The sequence below is a fragment of the Stegodyphus dumicola genome, chromosome 4 (genome assembly GCF_044657685.1).
Source record: "Stegodyphus dumicola isolate Sdum_Otavi_A_Nest chromosome 4, ASM4465768v1".
NCBI lineage: Eukaryota > Metazoa > Arthropoda > Arachnida > Araneae > Eresidae > Stegodyphus > Stegodyphus dumicola.
Window position 1 is genome coordinate 222,305,464 of NC_140771.1, and position 21,663 is coordinate 222,327,126.

General features: G+C 32.9%; 1 protein-coding gene across 4 annotated transcripts in view; it reads right to left on the minus strand.

Annotated features, from left to right (window-relative positions):
* The window catches only part of LOC118188535 (leukocyte tyrosine kinase receptor-like), a 374,636-nt gene that overhangs the window by 279,844 nt on the left and 73,129 nt on the right, over positions 1-21,663 (minus strand). For all 4 annotated transcript variants that reach the window (XR_015040889.1, XR_015040890.1, XR_015040888.1 and 1 more), the window contains exon 2: positions 8,382-8,592. Coding sequence is in view for 1 of the 4 variants with exons in the window: in XM_035358990.2 (XP_035214881.1) it covers positions 8,382-8,592 (211 nt within the window). In the remaining 3 variants the exon portion in view is untranslated. The remainder of the gene's footprint in view (positions 1-8,381; positions 8,593-21,663) is intronic.

A 21,663-nucleotide genomic window follows, 5' to 3' on the forward strand; every position in this document is an offset into this window, starting at 1 on the left:
CTCGCCCATTAATACATTTTGCAAAGAAGATAAAAATATATTACATTATATATAATGTTTGTTTTATAATACATTCTGTCCAAATCTATCTTTATATAAGCAAACATAATTATATTGCATGAAATATCTGATCGATATAATCCATTACTGCAGAAAATGCATGAAAGACAAGCCTAATTAGTATTATCCAACCATAAGTGATCAGACGATTTCTGATATGCAAATCAAGGCATTAAGTCCTTTTTCACTGAATAGAGGTCTTTGAGCAAAGAGAATATTTGAGTGAATTTCTGCAATACAAAGTTTGATTTCGCTATGTAAGGATTCAGAACTCAGTTTGTTATGCTCCAAAGTGTCATATGAAAGCATCTGTAAAGTAATAAATCATGTCCCGTAGAAACACGGCAGGCAATCATCGAAGCATGGGGATGTATAAAAATTTGAAAACAGACAACTCTGCGCTACGAAAGAAACTTCATAACATGTAAAGGGGCCGTAACAAAGTCTTAAACGAATAACAATTACTTTTCAGGATCAGTAATTTCCCGTCGTAACAGGAATTCTACTGCTCGGCAGTTAAGTTCAGAGCTTGCAGCCGCTACTAGAACTGTTCTGTCCCAAAAAACTGTATATTTAAGGAAAAAGCTCTTTATGCCAGAAAGCCAAATGTACGTGTGTTACTGTCTTCACCACCAAAGAGGAATCGTTTTAGCTGGTGCAATGAACAATGCAATGTAGTGAAAACCAATTTTTCTATGTTTTATTTACTGATAAGTCACGGCTTAGTTTAACATTTGATTCTAAACGTATTTACATCTGGAGGGAGCCAGGCACGCGAAATCTTCCTTCGAACATTATGGAACGTGAACTTTCGTTAATGTAGGCGTTGTGGTATAAGAAAGAATAATGATTGATAGGCGCATACACCTAAATGTTTCTAACAGTGGATCTGTGACATGACAGAGATATCGGGATGAGGTCTTAGAATCTTACGTAAGACTTTTCAGAGGCGCCTACGGACCTGACTTTTTATTTATGGACGATAATATTCGTCCACATGGAATAAATATTGCTGATGAATTCCTTGAAAGTAAAAATATTCAGCGAATACAGTGACTAACAAATTCTCCTGATCATAACCTGACGGGACTACATTAGTAAAGTAGTCACAAGGATAGAACCTCCTCTTAGAGATTAAATGCCTTGAAGACCGTATTGCTGGAGGAGCTGAACTTAGTTCCCCAAATTGTGGTTAACAGCATTATTGCCAGCAGGAAAACACATTGTGATATGTGCATACAAGTCAGGGAAGACCGAATTTCATATTGAATTCATAAGCCTTGATTTTTTTCTGAGTTATTCTTTTTTTCTGTACTGTTCTTGTAATATATTATTACCATTTTTACGGTCTGAGTTGCTTAAAATCCCTTACCGTTTACAGATGGTTTCTGCCATGGTTTTTCATAGGCCTTTTAAAAAGTTTTCATTGACATACCGCTATTAGAAATAGCCATAAACCTTGTTGTCATCCAACTTTATTCTTCTATCAGGTACAAAATTTCTATCCATCACATATATATTGCTCGAATTCTCCAAAAGGTCAGCTTTCAATTCATTTTTTCATCTCTCTGAAAATATTAAATTCTTAAGCATTAATTATTTAAATAATCTCTGAGTTTACAGCCTGTCTTGTGAGTATGATTCAACCATATATCGATCAAATTAAAATAACGTTCGAATTTCGCATCAAAGAACACAAATCCTATGTTCGAAAAGGAGAAATTAAAGAATTTTCAATAGCTAATCATGTTTTCTTATTTAACCATAATTTTGATTTAAGTTCAGTAAAAATTATCCAAAAATTTGTTTAGACAATATACATAGAACTGAGTATTTTATAACATAATCTAATGTAATGTATATATGACTATGATACAGACTATATCCAAAGTAATAAAAGAATGATTTTAGTACACCCAAATAATACCAGCAACTAAAAACTATGTTGTGGAAATTATTTTGATTAATTGATTGCGCTAGCGTTGCGTGTTGAACGCGACGCGACGTGCCTTCTGAATTCCAATAGACCCTCCACCGGCAGCTCGATAGATGGATGTTTAAGATGCTTCGCACACTTTAGGAACACTTCGGTTCTTATTTAATTTTCGATTGTGAAAGCATATAGATTTGTTTGTCAACTGAACCACCTTGTTTTGATTAATGATCTGTAAATATTATACATATTAAATATTCTGTAGTAATCAAAGTTACATTTTAAAAGTGATTGATGTCGATTTATAGCAATCTTATAATATTTTGAAACAGCTGGTGCATCGGCCGGGAAAATTGGATTTAGCACATTGCAAGTGTTCGAAGACAGCAAAAGGTAAGACTAAATTTTTTATTTCTAAAGCAACAATGGCAGAAGAGTCTGTTGTTAAATTAAAAGCAAAAAGAAAAGTTATCAGGGCCACCGTGTCCAAGATTCGGAAAAAAAATTCGAATCGGAGTTGAATAAAGAAGAAATTGATACAAGTACATTAGAAGAAAGTTTAGATCAATTAATCACGAAATCGAAACCTCTGAGTGAATTAGATGCTCAGATAGAGCGTGACTTGAAATCAGAGGCGGAAGAGTTTGAAACAGAAATTCTACCTTGTATCGAATACGAAGAGAAAATTCAGTTATGGCAATTCAGAGCAAATAAAAAATTGAAAGAATTAAATAAAGTTACAAATTCGGATAATGAAAACTCTCTTAACGAAACTAATTGTAAAATCGAAAGCAATATATGTACGCGTCCTACCAAAATTAACCATCGCTAAATTCTATGGAGATTATACCCAGTAGACAAGTTTTTTGAACTCTTTCAAAGTAGCAATCCATGATAATGAATCTTTAACAAAGATCGAAAAATTTAATTATTTAAAATCGTATTTATGCGGCAACGCTGCAAACTCGATAGAAGGTTTTTGTATTTCGGAGCCAAACTACGATGAAGTTGTTGAAATATCTAAAAACAAGTTTGACAGGAATGATAAAATTATGCAAAAACTCACTCATGCAAAAACTCCTGAATATAACCCCAGTAACCAAATCCAGTGACACATTAAAACTTCGAAATTTTGTGACACTATAGAAACTCAGATACGCAGCTTGAAATCATTAGAAGTCACACAGGATAAATACAGTTATATGTTGATTCCGACCACAATGAAAACTCTGCCGTCTGATATAACTTTCGAATTCAATCGTAAAATGGAATCGTCATCATTTTTAATGTTGATGAATTGCATTCGTTCAGAACTGGAAAGTCGCGAGAAAAGCCATCTTTTACTCTCCACTCATAAATCAGAAAACACTTCCTGTGTTTATAAAGAGAAGGGAAGGAAGGGGAGTATCGCCCATTCCACTTACCAGCTTTTGGCGCCGGTTAAAAAAAAACACTACTAATTGGTGTCTGTTTTGTAGTACAACCAAACATGTTACTGAAGACTGTGAATCATTGACAGTTGATGAGAGGAGAAATTTATTGCGTAAGCAAGCAAGATGTTACTTTTGTCTCAAATCTAATCACCGCATGAAGCAATGCAGAAGAGATTTCGTCTGCTCAAAGTGCAAAGATCGACATAACCGTTCAATATGCTTTCGCGATGAGAAAGAACTAAATGAAAAAATAAAAGTATAGAAGATTCGCATGTTCTTTCAGCATTCTCACAGAGCAAAATTAAATCTATTTCGCTTCAAACGTGTTGCGTAACACTTCGAATAAATACACAGTCGGTTTTAATTAGAGCTCTACTGAATTCAGGAAGTATGCGTTCCTTCCTGAGAAAAGAAATCGCGGATAAATTGAGGCTTCCTGTTATTCGAACAGAGACTCTTTCGGTATTTACGTTTGGAAATAAAACACCCATTAGAAAAACATTTGACGTTGTTAAGATAAAATTACAGAACAAGGAAACCGAATTTGAAAACCGAACTTGAAGCTCTCGTGACTGAACAAATTTCAAGTTCTGCTTTACCACCTCCTAATCTGGATAGACATATTTTAGGCAAACAGAAGGTTTACAACTCGCAGATTCTTGGGATTGCAAAGAAAAAATTACTCTTCTGATAGGAGCTGATTATTATTATGGTATAGTGACTGGGAACCTTAAGCGTTTAGACAAACATTTAGTAGTTGCTGAAACGTTATTCGTTTGGTCTCTGCTAGGATACATTACAGGTACAACGTAAAATTCCACAGTTTTTAATATCGTAGTTGAGAAAGATATATCTGATCAAATGAAGAAATTTTGGGAGCCTGAAAGTTTGGGTATAAAACTTGAAAATGAATCATCCGACCCATTAGACAATACTATAATGGACAAATTCGAATCGAAAATTTTATACAAAAATTCTCGTTACAAGGTTAGGCTGCCATGGAAGTCTGATAGAAAATATGAGTTACATGATAATAAAGCGATTGCGCTAAAACGATTTGAGAAACTTATAAAGCGATTTCAGAATAAAGCTGAACTTTTTTATTCGTACCAAACAGTTCTACAAGATTATTTACAACAAAACATTATTGAATTAGTTCCAGACACTGTTGATAGTGAATCTCAAATCACATTTTATTTGCCTCACAGAGAAATCATTCGTAGTAATCGAACTACTAATAAACTACGTATCGTGTTCGACGCGTATTCACATGGACCTGGTGAAATCTCGTTGCATGACTGCTTGCATATTGGTCCAAATTTGTATCCTGACATTTTTGAACTTCTGTTGGCCTTGAGGCTTCATCCTGTAGCATTTACAAGTGACATAAAGCAGGTTTTTCTTCAGATAGAAGTAGATGAGAAGGACAGAGATGTAACGTGTTTTCTGTTTACTAAAAAACCCATTCGATGATCCACAAAATTTCATAACTTACCTGTTCACTCGTGTGTTATTTGGCGTAAATAGCAGTCCGTTTTTACTGGCTGCAACCATTAAACGCCATTTGAAACAATATGAGAAAACCTACCCTACCACTTGCGAATTTCTAAATGATCACATTTATATAGATGACAATATTGGAGGACACCAAAACGTTGAGCTTGCTTTCAATACCAGTTTAGAATGCGTCGACATTTTTAGAGATGCTAGTATGATTCTACTTAAATGGCACACCAATTCTCAATAACTGCGTGAATTATGAAGGTATTTAATCCGAGGAATCTAGTCGTGTTTCGGAAGCTAGAAATCCTCCACTGAAAGTGTTAGGAGTCGCTTGGGACAACCAAAGAGACATAATTTACTTTGACGTAAAGCGTTTGGTAACATTTCTATCAAAACAAGTTAATACTAAACGTTTTGTCTTACAAGCAATAGGAAGAGTTTTTGATCCTGTAGTTCTATTATTACCGTTTGTACTTAGAGTCAGAATCATATTGCAACAAATTTGAACATTTGTTTTAGACTGAGATGATGAATTACCAGAAAATTTATGTTCTATATGGAAAACGTGGTGCAAAGAAGTTTCCAATTTAGAAGAATTCGGTTGTTCCGCGATATTATTTTCCTGCTATCGGTAATAGTGATGTGGAAAGGATTGAGCTGCACTGTTTTTCTGACGCTAGCAAAAAGGCGTATGGTACAATAGCGTATCTGCGTATAATTTCTAGCAATGTACAAATATTTACGGTTTTTGTTGCTTCAAAGACTAGAGTAGCGCCTTTAAAACCGATCACCTTACCTAGGTTGGAACTAATAGGAGCCCATTTTGTCAGCCAAATTAGGCACTAGCATCACTAAAGTTTTGAAGTTACAACTTTCTTGTTTTTTCTGGACTGATTCGAAAATCACACTTTTCTGGATAAAAGACTGTGCAAAGAAATTTAAGCTTTTCGTTAAAAATCGTATTCAGGAAATACAAAATTTAACGTTCCCTGACAATTGGTATTATTGCCCCGGTAAATGTAATCCCGCTGATTTGGCTTCGAGAGGAGCTAAACTTCATGAGTTGAAAATCAATCCTATCTGGTTTCAAGGACCAGAATGGCTTAGAATGTCGTCTGAGTTGTGGCCTCGACAGAATGAAGAGAAACCTATCATTGAAGAAGAATTAGAATACCGCAAGAACATTAATGATATTTATGAATTTGTGTGCACAGCAGTTGACGAAAGGCTTATAGACATCTCAAAATATAGTAATTTATGAAAATTGTTAAGAATAACTGGTTGGATAAAGCGATTCATCGGTAAAATTAGGAAAACAAACTATGTGACAGGTCCGTTAACGACTGAAGAAATAGTAGATGCGGAAAATTATTGGATTCGATCTGAAGAAGAACGTTTTTATCCCAAAGAAATAGAGTCTCTGAAGAAATCGAATAAAGTCGAAAAGAAATCATCTTTATATCTTTTTAGACCAGAACGTGATACTGAGAGCAGGTGGAAGATTAGAACATTCTAGTTTGTCACATGATGAAAAACATCCGGCAATTCTTTCAAGAGACTCCAGGCTGACGAATTTGATAGTAGAAAATGCACATGTTAAAATGATGCATGGCGGAGTAGCAACGACCTTAGCTGAAATTCGAAGTCGCTTTTGGATCCCAAAAAGACGTCAGTTTGTCAAGAAACTAATAAACAAGTGTCTTATTTGTAAAAGATACTCACTGAAGTCTGCTGACGAGACCACTTCTCAACTTCTAGAAGATAGAATTAATAAGACACCACCATTCTACGTGTCTGGCATCGATTTTTCTGGACCGATTTACGTAAAACAAAATCGAAGGAAGTCAAAAAGCCTATGTAATATTATTTACTTGTGCTATCACTAGAGCCATACATCTGGAACTTGTACCGAATCTCTCTACAGATTCTTTCTTGGTGGCATTCAAAAGATTCACATCTAGAAGAGGCAATTGTCGAGTAATTTATTCGGACAACGCAAAAACTTTTTAAAAAGGAAAAAAAGGAACTCGAAATTTTCTCTAAACTATTGTCGAATGAGAAATTCCAAAATTTTCTGTCGAATGAAAGAATCAATTGGAAGTTTATAGTCGAACGAGGGGCTTGGTGGGGAGGCTTCTACGAGAGATTAGTAAAATCAGTGAAAGAGTGCTTAAGAAAAAGTTCTCGGTAAAGCTTTATTAACTTTTGAAGAATTGTCAACGGTTTTAGCACAAGTGGAAGCTATTTTGGAATTCTCGTCCTTTGACTTGTGATTACAATGACCACAAGGAACCGTTGCCACTGAATCCAGTCAATTTCTTGATTTTCGGAAACAAAGATTCTACATTACCTATTAACTTTAACTCCATTGTTAAAGATTGCTCTACCAAGTCCTCTTTGACCAAAAGAAAGATTTATCAAGATTTATTGGTTAGACAAGTGCGGAGTAAACGGAAAAAAAAACAATATTTGATGGATCTTCGGACAGCTCTTCAATTAAAACATCCTAACGTTTATGATGATCTAAAAGTTGATGATCTTGTATTAATCGAAGGCAGCAACAAGTGCAAACTTTTCTGGAACTATGATAGAGTGATAAACGTTTTTCGAGGTCGTGATAGCAAAGTTCGTGCTTGTGAACTAAAAACTGCTGATGGAACAATAATAAAACGACCAGTTCAATTATTATATCCTTTAGAACTTTAAAAACATTTTTTTTTATTGTTTAATAGTAAGAATAAGATTGAACATGTTTTGTGCAATTGTTTGTTTTGCTAATTTAGTTTCATATGATTAGATTAAAATTAGTTTAGATTTACTGAAGTAGTGTCAAATTATATTTGATGATTAACATACATTTTTTTAGAATTTAGTATAATGATTACAGTTTGAATATATTTTCTATTCATTTAATGTACTTAATCAATTGTTTTATAATTATATGTTAAAATACTTAGTGATATAAATTTGATTGTTGTTAGATAAATGTGGACTCTTGATAGAGTTCAGGTGGGGAGTGTGTGGAAATTATTTTGATTAATTGATAGATTGCGTGTTGAACACGACGCGACGTGTCTTCTGAATTCCAATAGACTCTCCACCGGTATCTCGATAGATGGATGTTTAGATGCTTCGCACACTTTAGGAATACTTGGGTTCCTATTTAAAAGATTTCGATTTTCGATTGTGAAAGCATATAGATTTGTTTGTCAACTGAACCACCTTGTTTTGATTAATAATCTGTAAATATTGTACATAATAAAAGTTACATTTTAAAAGTGATTGATGTCGATTTATAGCAATCTTAGAATATTTTGAAACATATGTTAAGACTTATCCGGATTCATTTCAGAGTCCTTAGATATCTACTCATATTTCAAGAACATTCTTAGTTTCAGACAACAGTATTTAAGGCGTTTTCGAAACTATTTACATGGAAATCGTAAACTCACTTGTGCGCACTGTTTCCATGGAAGCTGGTGCTTTCCCACGTGCTGTTGGGGGCTTTGATGACTATCTGAAAACTGGCCGGATCCATCTGGTACATGTGCAATGCCATTTCGAGAGCACAAGTAGGTAACGTGTGTGGTTCGAAGACAGGACTGGTGATTTCTAACTTTTCCTGCTGTCCCGAGACGTCAGGACTGTAGTATAGAATGAGACCTACAAGGAAGATGTCGTTTTAAAAAGGAGAAGTTTCTTATCAAAATAAATACATTTTTTGATTAGAAATGGTAAATGTTACCTTTTTAAATTTTTTAAATACAGCATACTTACTACACAGCATGAAATATACCTAAATAACATATTTAGTATAATACTAAGACAATTAATTGTGCCTATATCACAGCAAATTAGGATCGACAGCTTCTAGAACAATATCGACATGGCGACTCAGAAACCAATTTCAGTTATATGCCGTTATTGATTCTAAGCCCATACCATAAAAAAATAATAATTTAATTCAATTGTTACGTTCTTGATAGTGCGTTCCTCATAATTATAAGCTTTGCCCACACTACGGCAATGGAGATTTTATGCCGGGTTCGATTCTACGCAGTGTCTACTCTATGCTTCTGATAACTAACTGCGTGCAGATGACAAACGCACATTATTTATCATATTATCATCAAAATTTCTTTTCTCGCGTCGATTCAACGCCGAGTCGACTCTAGCAGTGTCGATTTTGTGCAATGTCAATTCTACAGAGTATTGATAGTACACTGTCAATTCTACGTAGTGTCGGTCCCATGCAACGTCGATTCTATGCAGTATCGATCCTACACAGTATCGATTTTAAGAATGTAAACCCTGGAAAGGTATTTTAATTCAGTATACACACGGCTCCCAGTTCGCATGTGCTGGAGTTATAAGACCGGTTTCAAGTTTAATTAAACTTGGTGATTCTGCATTACTGTTTCATTTTTTTTTTCATTTTTAGCCATATTATCAGCACACCAATTATATAACTTGATGTAAAATAAAGAAAAATGGCGAATATTTAGTATTAAATAAAATTTCTTTGAGTATAAAATGATAATAATATTAAAGATTAGAAAGAGAAAGCTGGAACTACCTCGGAGAGGAAACATAAATCAGATTGCTGAATGGAAACTAAATGTGCGACTAGAAGAATTAGTGATGGGAAGTTTATAATAAAATTAAATATGGTTAAGGCTAAATTTAAATATACTTTTTTCCTTAACATGAAACAGAAAAAGATAAGTAAAACAAAATGTTTACCAAATAAATGAAAAATTTTCCAAAATATCTGTCATTTTGAGTAAAAAAACGGAATATCAAATGAAATGGGGTAACAGCAATATGTATTACAAATACTCATGAATTTGATACTATGGTTATCTGTACATAGGCGCTCTATGGAGGACTTATATCGGAATCTGCCTTCCTCTCTGCTATTCCTCATTTTTGTGCAGAGACTTTCGATTGGCCAACATTGCTCAGCTCTTGCTTCATCTTGTATTACAGGTTCGGAATAGTGCTGTTTGGAATACCTTCTAAACAGGGTGCTTTTTTAATGTTCCCCAATAAAACTGGTCCACATCTTTCAGCAAATTGAGCGGTTTGATGAAAGAGGTAGAACTACTTTATAAATTTAAGTGACATTATACATGGAGAAAACTAAGATAGTTGTTAAAACTCTAAATAACTAGCAGAAGCAAAATGGAAGGAAATAAAAAAATGAAACTGGAAATAATATAATGACCATTAACTTTTTCAGAATGATTTTTGTAGAAATGCAAAGTGAGTGAACACTTACTTTTAATTACTTAAAGTATGTCTCTGTACATTTCTGTCGAACAAGCACCTTAATACGTCTTTATTATGCATCTAGAATTACTAGTTATAAAGCTGTTCAAGCATTATACGTGTAGAGCAATTAGGATTTTTGAAACAGAAGACATGAAAAATGAGCAATGCCCTTTAACTTGGACCGCTCGAATATGCGCCAAGTGTGCTACCTTTACACTACGAAGGCATGCAGAAAGGAAAGAGAAAATACCGTGAATAGATAGTTAATATATAAGCGCAAGAATTTCTCGCTTCAGAGGGTTTTTTCCCCCGAAGAATTTTACTTTTGCGAAAACATCTGAATTAATTGTTATTTTTTGTTACCGAAAGAAATGTGATAAGGAATTTTTGCTTTTACCAAAATCAGGGAAGATAGAAGATGGGATTTACAATGATTTGAGTATTAATTTAATAAGAAAAAAAAAGCATACTGATTTAAAGCAGTTTGGTAATATGCTTTGATTGATAAATATGTTTAACATTTATCAATATATAATATGATTGACTTTGATCAATTATAGATTCAAAAGCAATGTTTCAGTCGTCATACATATTTGTTTACATCAAGATCTTTCACTAATAACAAAGCACATGGCAAAACGCAACATTCATAACCGTGCTTAGATGGCATAGAAACAATAGAAACAATATCCTGGACACCAGAATTTCGCATTGGTCGTAAAAGATATAGTCCAACCGAACTAACTGAGTAATTTGCACCCCAAAACTAATGGAGGGGGAAGAAGTAGAGACGGTTCCACTCTCCTTATCACCTACCGCTAAATGCCGCGAAAGGATTTTCTGCTAGCCATTAAATGTTTCCATTGCCACACAGACGTTATAGTATCTTTTGAAACGTCGTGGCATCCACAGGATTCGAACCTGCGTCCAGCCAGCATCTGTAACTATTCAACCTATCGGATAGGCGGATACAAAGATATTTCTAAAAGACTTCCGTCCTCTTTTTGCTATAACATAGGCCGGATATAAACTATCTGGTACTGATATCTGATATGTGATATATCTGGTGAACTATTTGTGAACTATTCGAGGGAGACCCAATCCGCCTTGTCCCAGCGGGACCATATGATTAAAAATAGGTCAACTCTCCTCCAAACCATGCTAATAAAACATCACAGAAAACATAAAATAACCAACCACAAATAAAGAAGGGTTAGTAGAAAAACTAAAGGTAATAAAATGACACAAAACACAAACAAAAACTTACGCAATCAAACAATCACAGACAAAAACACTCACAGAGAGGCAGTTTCTGTCACATAATAAAACTCGCTTCAAACCATAAAACAACATAAATAACTAAGAAAGGTCCATTGGGGAATTCCCAAAAGGAAAAGAACCTGCAGAAGGCCGCACGTAATAAGGCGTTTATAGTTAAAAATGCAATAGAAAATAATTATAATCTGACAGCAATATTAATTTTAACTTTGCTACTTAAAGCCCCGGCTAGAACAGATCAGAAATAACTACAGCAACAAGTAAAAAAAAAATACAACTACTACAAGCAAAATAAAATTCTCAGCACACAAATGATTGTTGAATTGATAAAATTATCTTAAAAACATATAAAATAATTTAAAAGCCTAAAATTCAATTAAAATATATAGACTATGATCTATGATGTTATTACAGAGTGCCTAAAAACTGTAAATATGTGCTGTAAACATATGTTTAAATTAAAAAAAAAACAGACAATGCACCATACAATACATACACGTGAATAATACATAAAGGAAAAAATTAGACAAAATAATTGAAATATTTAAAGACATAATTTAAACTAATACACCAAATGTCACTCTATTATTGTTTATATAAGACATAGCATATCTAGAGAATCTTTTTAAAGTTTCAATACTTAATGGTTTATCATTAAAGCATTCGATTCTCAAATCCTTTAATTTTGATTGAGGAAATGCTCTGCTGATATATCTGGTCATAATAGTCACAATACAGGGAAGACCCAATCCTCCTAGTCCCACTGGACCATATGATTATAAAGGGTCGACCCCCTCAAGACCACAAAAGGAAAGAAGAGAGAAAAAGAAGCTAATTAACTAAAAATAATTGGAGGTTAATTAACGAACTAAAAATAAGAAAGAGACATACAAACAACGAAGCACAACACCAAACATTCAAAATCCAAAAACAATTAAAAACCCCACGGGCAAACAGAGTGGCGGAAACTCTCAAGAAACATTCATTCACATGAATTTTCGGAACAGGCACAGGCGGTCCAAAGCCATCGAGGAATTCCCAATTTAAAAAACCTGCAGAAGGTCAAACCGAATTCCCTACAGTATTACTTTAATAGCATATTATTTGTATAATCACAAATCTATTTAAACTATTAATTTATTTTAAAAATTTACTTTAATAGTCCTACCACTACCTGAATTCAAATGTATTAATTATCTTTAATAATCATAGAAAAGAAACTCCAGGACTGCCAATAACCAAAACTGGAAAAATTTAAGATTGCCATGTATCATATTGAAACTTTAGTAATTACTCCATTAAGAACAGAATATAAGAAAAATTTTAAAACTGTAAAATTTCAGAACATTTTAAAATCAAAAACTACAATTAAAATTTAAGAAAAAATATTAAAATTTCATAAAATTTAAAATTTAAAAATCAAAATCCTAAAACTCAAAACCACCATTAATTTCGATAATTTAAATCTGATAATCCATCAGGATTCTCAACATTTGCAAGGCCATATCCATGCAACAATCAACCGCATCTCCTCGAAATACCGCATGCACAAAACATCCACAACGCATCAAATAAAACAGCACACAGAAAAACCCCAAAACCCCCGCAGCAAACCCACAAATACCCACAACTGAGAACACAATACATATAATCAAAAAATAAATATACACAATACTAAACAAATATTCCAAATTCAACTCTATTAGAATTAATCAAATCCATTGCACATTTAGAATATGTTTTTAAGATTTCCAAGTTCCATGACTTATCTCCCAAACATTTCTTTCTCAAATTTTCCAATAAGGAACAATGATTCAAGAAGTGATCTGCGTTACCAACTTGATGGCAATGACCACACAAGTCTAAATTTTGTAAATTAAATCTCGAGAGGTACGCGGGAAATCTTCCATACCCAGTTAAAATCTGCTTTAAATCAATATTACTAATTGGTCGCATACCATTTTGAATTTTAATAGACTTCAAAAGACCCACGCACCTCTCTGATTCATTCCATATAGTATTCCAAATATCATTATAAAAATTTTTCATGTTTCTAATTGCATAACTTCTCGAACCAGAAATTTCTATTTATAATCACAATGATCATTAGTGGTCGCCTCTTTAGCCAGCACGTCGGCCCTTTCATTTCTAACAAAGCCAACATGGGCTTTAATCCAGTGTAAATGAATGCACATATTCTGTATCAAAAATTTCAATAGACATTTAATATCAAATATTGATAAATTAGTAGGGCGGGCCTAGGTCAAGGATTGAAGCAAAGACATACAATCAGTATATATATGAATAGAATTAACGCAAGTCAAATTTTTTTAACCTATTGAAGGGCTTTAAGTAAAGCACAGCATTCCGATTGAAATACAGAATTATAATTATTAAGCTTATATTTTTTATTTTCAATTTCAGCTCCATAATGAAAAATCACAAATACTGCACCCAATTTATCATCTTGCCTGGACCCGTCAGTATAAATCCAATTCTCCAGTTATTGGGAGTTTACGATCAAATTCAAAAACACATAAATCAGAAGGATGTACCAAAATATTATTAATTTTTTCAAACATATGCCTTGTAATCAAAATATCTTTATACAATTTAAAATCAAGTCTACCAGTTCTAACAAAAATTTTTCAAAATATAATTTATATAAAATTGAAGGAGGCGGCGTGCCGGCTAGAACGCAGAGCACCTCAGTTGAAACAGTACGGAAACATCTCGTAATCATTAAGCACCAGCTCCTCTGTATAGCGTCGAGTTTGTTCCTCAACCTAACCAAATCCCCGGCTCTGGATCCCCAGGCACCAATTCCATAGAAAACTCTAGGGATAATTACATTATTCAAAATATCTTTAAGAATGCATGATTTGTTACAAAGTGTCTCACTAGAAAAAGATCTCCTGTAAAACATTAACATATCATCTGAGAGCCGATGAATTGTTTTAAAATTATCTGCAAAGGTCAACTTGCAATCAATCTTGACTCCCAAATATTTATTAACATCAACAAACTTTATTCTTTTTCCTTGATATCTAAATCGTGGAGCTCGCACTTTGATCCCAGCCCGGGGGAAAATGATTGCAAAAGTTTTTTCTAAGTTGAATTCAAGACCCTCGCCGATTCTTCAGTTTTCCAATTTTAACATAACATTCTCAAATGATTTCTCGAGTTTTTCCAATGATGCACCATACACCAGAACAGCAAGATCATCTGCATATGCAATAAAGTTAACATCACTGGGGAATTCCAAAATAAGAAATTTGTTTAATATGATATTCCAGAGCAGGGGAGCACTGCAGAAGCCCTGCGGACAACCAATGAAAATCTCTAGTTCTATCTCTTCAGTCTCAATATATCTGGTACTGATAAATCTAAGATGACTCATCCCTCCTTCGTTATCTCAGCGCTACCAAATCCTCACACACTCTTCTATCTAACACACTCTTTCCTTTTCAACCACCGCGGACAATTGGGTAGTTAGCGCGAGATAGTGTATCAACATGCTTCAAAGCACGAGACTAAAAACCGGGAAAGTCAGAGACAATTGTGAATGCAATGTCTTCCTGGAAGGGGACACGAAAACGTAGCGATGTCATAAGTTCTTCCTAAGGTATCGCTGCAAATGCAGTCATAAATTACAAACGACCCTAAACACGGAGGATGCTGAAAAAGGGGAGACTGTGCTCTTCGGAGTCGTGGGAAAATGCAGGGGTGATTTAAATTTCGAACATCTTTGCCTTTAGTTTTATAAAAGTACAGGTAGAAGCTAGGCCAGAACCTCCGTACCACCACAGGTAATTGAGGTATTTTTGAACCTAGCTAACTGTTAAACTTTCCACCCCGATTTTGAGGGAGAACACCCTGAGGCGTGGTCCGAGGATCTCCCGCCCCTGTTTTTTAACATCAACCCCTTGAGAGGACTTTCTGAGATCATTGATTTCTGGTATTGTTAGTGTACACAAATCATACTGAGAAAAGACTGTCCTTGAAAAGTTGAACAACTTATGCCTCCAAAAGTCTAAATGTATGAACAAATGTCTTTTCTAAGACGGAAGGTGTAATAAGCAAGTCTTTTAGAGAAGGAAAATAAGGAAACAAACTGAATTCTTTGAATGAATGCAATTTTTTACTATGAAAATATATTATTGAACGATAAACTGTAAGGCAAATAATATCTTTTTTCACAGGCATAGGAGTAGAAAGACACATATTTGTTTTATCACTGAATCTGTAGCGTAAATATTGAGTTTTGCATTTGGAATGCTATGTTACATGTATATGAATTATATGAGTATCTGTGAAAATAGTCTTAACTGAAATATCTTTCAACCTTACGCCTAAGGACAGTTTACCAAATTACAAACACATTGCGAGTCACTGCTTTTTGGTTAATTTTTCAATGTCATAAACATTTAATTGCTTTTAATTCAGGACTTATGAATTAAATAGCGCAAACTAGATTGCAGAAAAAAAAAATTTTAAATGAAGTTACTAACACTGAAAAATACATTATTGATGGAGTTTTAGTTACATACGTATTAGTTAATATGGAATCCTTAAATTAGATATATCTACGAGTATATGTATGTAAGTGTATATAAATGGAACAAAATATGGAACAAGGTATAAAATATCAAAGAAAAAAATCTTAAATATACAATGTTCATTAATGTAAAATATATCATTTTATAAGTATGTATAAGATAGAACATTCTTTAAGTCCCTTATATATATAGGTTTGATCTGGTTTATTTGATTATAGCAAAGCACTCGACGGCTATCTGCCTAAGGGTAAGGATGCCTTCATGGAGAACTTTCTAAGCAAACCCGGCGTTACACATGCAAAAAACGTTACACATGCGAAAACATAACAAACGTTACACATGCAAAAAACCTTGAAAACGCCCACACAGCCATCCCGTTCACCGGGATTCAAACCCCAGGTTGAACTACCAAGGTTCAGCGGCTTTACCGCTCAGTCGTTGGTGAGCCTCCCCCCATATGCACATACATATATACAATGTGTAAGTATGTTTATATGTAGTGCATACATACCCATTAAATTATTATGTTTACTTGTCTTTGATAAAGAGTTATAAAATATTCTACGGAATTACTTCGCTTCCCAGATTTTTAGTAAACTTCATCATATTTCTTAAAGAGGATCTCAGTGCTGATTCCATTTTCAACCAGTTTGTGTATCATATTTCTTATTATATTTAAAATATTATTTCACATGATTATAGCTGAAAACGCAGTTTTATAAATAAAGAATTTAAGGGTAAAAACAGAATTAGGTCCTTTTCTAATTATTCTTGAAGCATTTGAATTTTTAAAAAATGGCACATTAATATATATCACAAACTAAGGTGTTCGATAAAGGATAGATTAATGAGCTGATAAATTTAAATTTTCATTGAATAAAAATGAATTCATCTGCATCATTAAGAAAGAATTCCAAAAACAACTTTTTCCGCAGTCAAATGTTGCAGTTTATTTTAATTAGTAATAACAACCTAAAATGCAATTTTAACTGATTTTAATTGCCATTTTCTCTCTGATACAGCCCTCTTTAGAGTTCAACGGCAGTCGACTAGCATTTTTGTGGATTCATTTTCCTTTATAGTATGCTTACGTTTTATGTATTCATATATTGCTTGTACTCATTACCAGTATCTTTTAATATCTCTGGGAAAAATTCAATATGCGAATCCAGAAAATGATTCTTAGTGATACTAAGATTATTATTATTAAGTATTGTCATACCAGAGTAATTTTAAAAAAAATCCCATTTTTTGAAGGTAAATTAACATTATGCTCATATCCTGGTGTAAAAGTAAAAGCTGCGAGTCAATATTAAGGGGGGTTGCTTATTGTTCACAAGTATAGGTACTGCCAAAAGCTAAAGTCATTAATAAAGCATGATTTTGAAAATTAGGATATTTTTGTCGGGGTGGGCAATCTTTATACAACTCCAGTAAAGAAACACTTTCAAATTTTTCTTTCAGTTGAATGTCACTTTGCAGTTAATACATCATGACATACTAAGATGTTTTTATTAAAATTTTTATTTTAAAATAAATGCTAACGAATCTTTTATATATGAATCAAGTTCAAACATTTATTTTTTAATAAAAATGTGTAAATTTAAATACTTTCATAATCCGCATTTTGGCCGCATTTAAAAAATTTTTGGGTCGCACTTTAGACACCCATGCTTTAAAGTATTCTTATAATATTCAGAACACTGGGACAATTATTCTTAACTATAATTCACTAATGCAAATCCTATTCAAATGGTTTTCATTAATTATGTTAATGATGTGTTGATATTTGTAAAAACTATTAGTAAAATAGTTATAAATACTTTATTATTGATGTTTTTGTATTATATTATTAAAAAGCTTATTATTAATTACCTCAGTTTTTGTACTGATAAGCAATAAACTATTATAATACGAAAGAAAAAAAGGAATAAAATTAATTATTTTCTGATATTTGGGAAAATTTCATCAGGCAATATACATAAAAAGTATCTGTAATGGTTTTTAAGTCACCCACTTTCAGCTCCATTCAAGTTTTAATTCCTTACCCTCCTACGTTCATCAGTGGGATGAAGTGGAGACAAACTGTCTTCGAGTGAGTGTTTTATATAAAATAAATAAATCAATCCAATTATAAAATAAATAATCCAACCAGTACACGTGTTATTTTCACTTTGAAAAAGTGAAATTAAACTGTACATGTGCTATTTTTAATTTTAGGGATTACATATTTATCTTATCATTATATCTTTCAGTGTAATTTTACGGATTACATGTTTATCTTACCATTATATCTTTCAGTGTTATTTTACTTTTTAAAAGGTGTCTATTCATATATATTATATTTTTTGAAGATTTGAGTATATTCAAAGTGTTTCCTCGTATGAATTAATAGTCACCGCTTCTTCCTTTAACGCCACTTGCGAATTTTTTTATGAGAATGCTTAGTTCACGAGGAATTTATATAAAAAGTGGGAGAATCTAGATAGATAAATAGGTAGAGACAGAAATGAATGCACGTATGTACTTTCACATAATGCAAGATATGTGTTTATTATATATATATATATATACAGAAATTTAATTAATTATACGTAAATTTATTTTAAATAATTGTTTAATTAAAGTTTCAAAAGCGTTTCTTTCGAATTCTTAAATAAATTACGCAACTTTTTTCCATAAAAATAATTCCATAATAATCAAAATTTAAAAATTATTTATGCAAAATACATGTGCAAATAATTTGCGTTAAATTTAAATTTTATTTTAATCTATAGTCACGCACTTTACACATGTTTCGCATATGAAAGTCATTCCCGCATTCAGATGAAAATTTCCGCACTAAAACGCACTGTGCGTACTGCAGTATCTTCCAAATTAATTTTTAAATACTAGGAGGACCTACATCTTTCAGCTGAAGATACCGATTTTCATATCTGTGCTCCGCGCACCGACGTAAAGGTCAGCCGCCTTGGAACAAGGTCACACAGTCAGAGATCCCCGGGAAAACCTGACGAATTGACCGACTTCCACGCATTGATCCGACGCGCTCCGCCGCAGAATTTCGTTAAAACTCGGGACGCTGTAACGTGACGCAAGGGAAAACAAACTCAAAAGACCTAAGCGTTAGGTTACCAGGAAAAACCTCTGGAGAATATTATGATCATAGAACCGAATGTGCACTCTGCTCTAAATTAAGTAGTTTCTCTCTCAATGATTTTGCTATCTGCTGTGCATGCATTTAAACCGAACCCTTATATTTTGAAGTTTTAAGCCGAGTTTATAAATTTGCACCGATGTACTTTTTAATTCTGTAATGAAGAAAAGTTTAGTGCGTAATGATAATGTCCAAATATTCGAAACGGAATTAAAAACTATTGCAGATATGCGGAAAAAATAGTTTTCTCAATTTAATTTACCTTCTAGATACATACTTTAATGCAAGTAAAAGAACTTTATTAATCCAAAGAGGCTTTATCCCTAAAGGATTATTGTTTTCGTTTTGCAATCACTCTGAATGTCCGTTTCACTTTTCAAATTGTTGCCATCAAATTTTATCGCCCTGTATTATATTTGAAGAAATTAAATAATAAAGAATCTGCATAAATGTATGTTTTTCGCATTGTGATAAAATAACGCTACTTAGAGTCATCCAATTTTGAATGACGTTATCCTACTGCGAGTATAGACATCTTGAAGCGCAAATTTGAAATTTGGAATTTGTTTTATTACCGATTTTACATTTTGTAAAACTTTAATGAATTTCTGAGTAACAAGCTCAATGATTTCAAAGCGAGCAATGGCAACGTTGTACAGAAAAAACATTGTTATCTCCAGAGCGTGAGACTGTGTATTGGAAATTCTAAAGATATGCTCAAAATTATATTGCGATATTGAATAACTCTGGAACTGAATTTTATGGTTTAAGTGCGAAGAACATGATAGTTATTAAATAAAGGAAACACACAAAATGTTAAAAAGACGCCCCTTTGGATAATTTAAAATCTAAAACCTTTCAGATTTTATGTTGAATTTGCAGTCACGTTCTTGCTACTTTTTTTTTGTTAAAAATATTTTACTTTTTTAATACGCCAGAGAAGTGCTATTGTTTTCAATAGAGAAGTGCTATTGTTTTCAATGGCATCCGACACAAACAGATGCATATTAAAAAGCTGCAGAGCTGCATTCTTCAAAGCTGCATCCGACACAAACAGATGTTGTTGACAATGGACACAGAATAAAATTTTTAGCTTATATTCAAGATCTCAAAAGTGCATTGCCGAATAGAGCGCTCATCATTAAAAAAAATCATTTATCTGGACTTTTTAATACATTTTTCAATGACTTTTTATTTCACACCAAGAGAGTCATGAATAGATTGATTTTTTAATACCCGGCTAATGGATCGCAAAAATTTGTTACTTCCCTTTTTTAACACTATCACCTGTATTAAAAATAATCTATAATTTATTCATAATAATAATTATGGAAATTTATAGTAGCATTTAGCTTTCAAACCTTTTTAAGGTAGCTTTATAACTTTGTTAAAAGGGTAATATGCATTTTAATACGTTGATGTGTTTCATTTTGGGCTATGTTTTCTTCAAAAAAGAAACGCATAAGTTTTTTGAATGGAAAAGCTTTTATGTAACACATTGTAACACAAAAATGTTCGGGTTGGATCCAACGGTAATGTGGCTCCCTCATAACCCAAAAGCAATACGAATAGTGCACTATAGTGTTAGACCACTAGTTCTCAACTTATTTCGCCTCATGCACTCCTTTCACAATCGCGATGCCTATATTGGCATCTAAAATTTAATCTCAGCAATTCAAGTTTACATACAAAAAATGTAATTTACTCGTGATTACATTGATTATTTTTCACGAATCCCAAGCTAATCTTTTCTAATTAAATAACTTGCATTTCATTCTAGCTAATCAAGATATGTAAAACCTTTAGTTAGTACTCAGTACTATGTGTCAATGCATTCACTTACAAAATTCTCCACCTTTCAGATTTATAGATATATTGTTACATTAATTTTTGTAGAGTTATTAGGGTTTTTTAGTCCAAATGGGATGGACTATTGTTTTCGTTTTGCAATTTTGCGTCGAATCACTCCGAATGTCGTTTCACTTTTCAGACTGTTGCCACCAAATATTATCGCCCTGTATTATATTTTAAGGAATTCAATAATGAAGAATCTGTATAAATATGTGTATATTTCTAGCATTGTGATAAAACAACAGTACATAGAGCCATCAAAATTTGAATCATGTAATCTTCCTGCGAATATGGGCATCTGGAAGCCCAAATTTGGAATTTGTTTTATTATCGATTTCATATTTTGTAAAACTTTAACGAATTTTTGATTAACAAACTCAACTATTTCAAAGCAAACAATAACAACGTTGTACAGAAAAAAAAACATTTTTATCTCCAGCGCGTGAGACTGTGTATCGCAAATTTTAAAGATAGGCTCAATTTTAAATTATTTTGCGATATTGCTCTTGAATTGAATTTTATGATTTAAGTGCGAAGAATACGTTATTTAACAAGTAAATTTAACACATAAAATGTTAAATAAACTCACCTCTAGACGTAATTTAAAATCTGAAA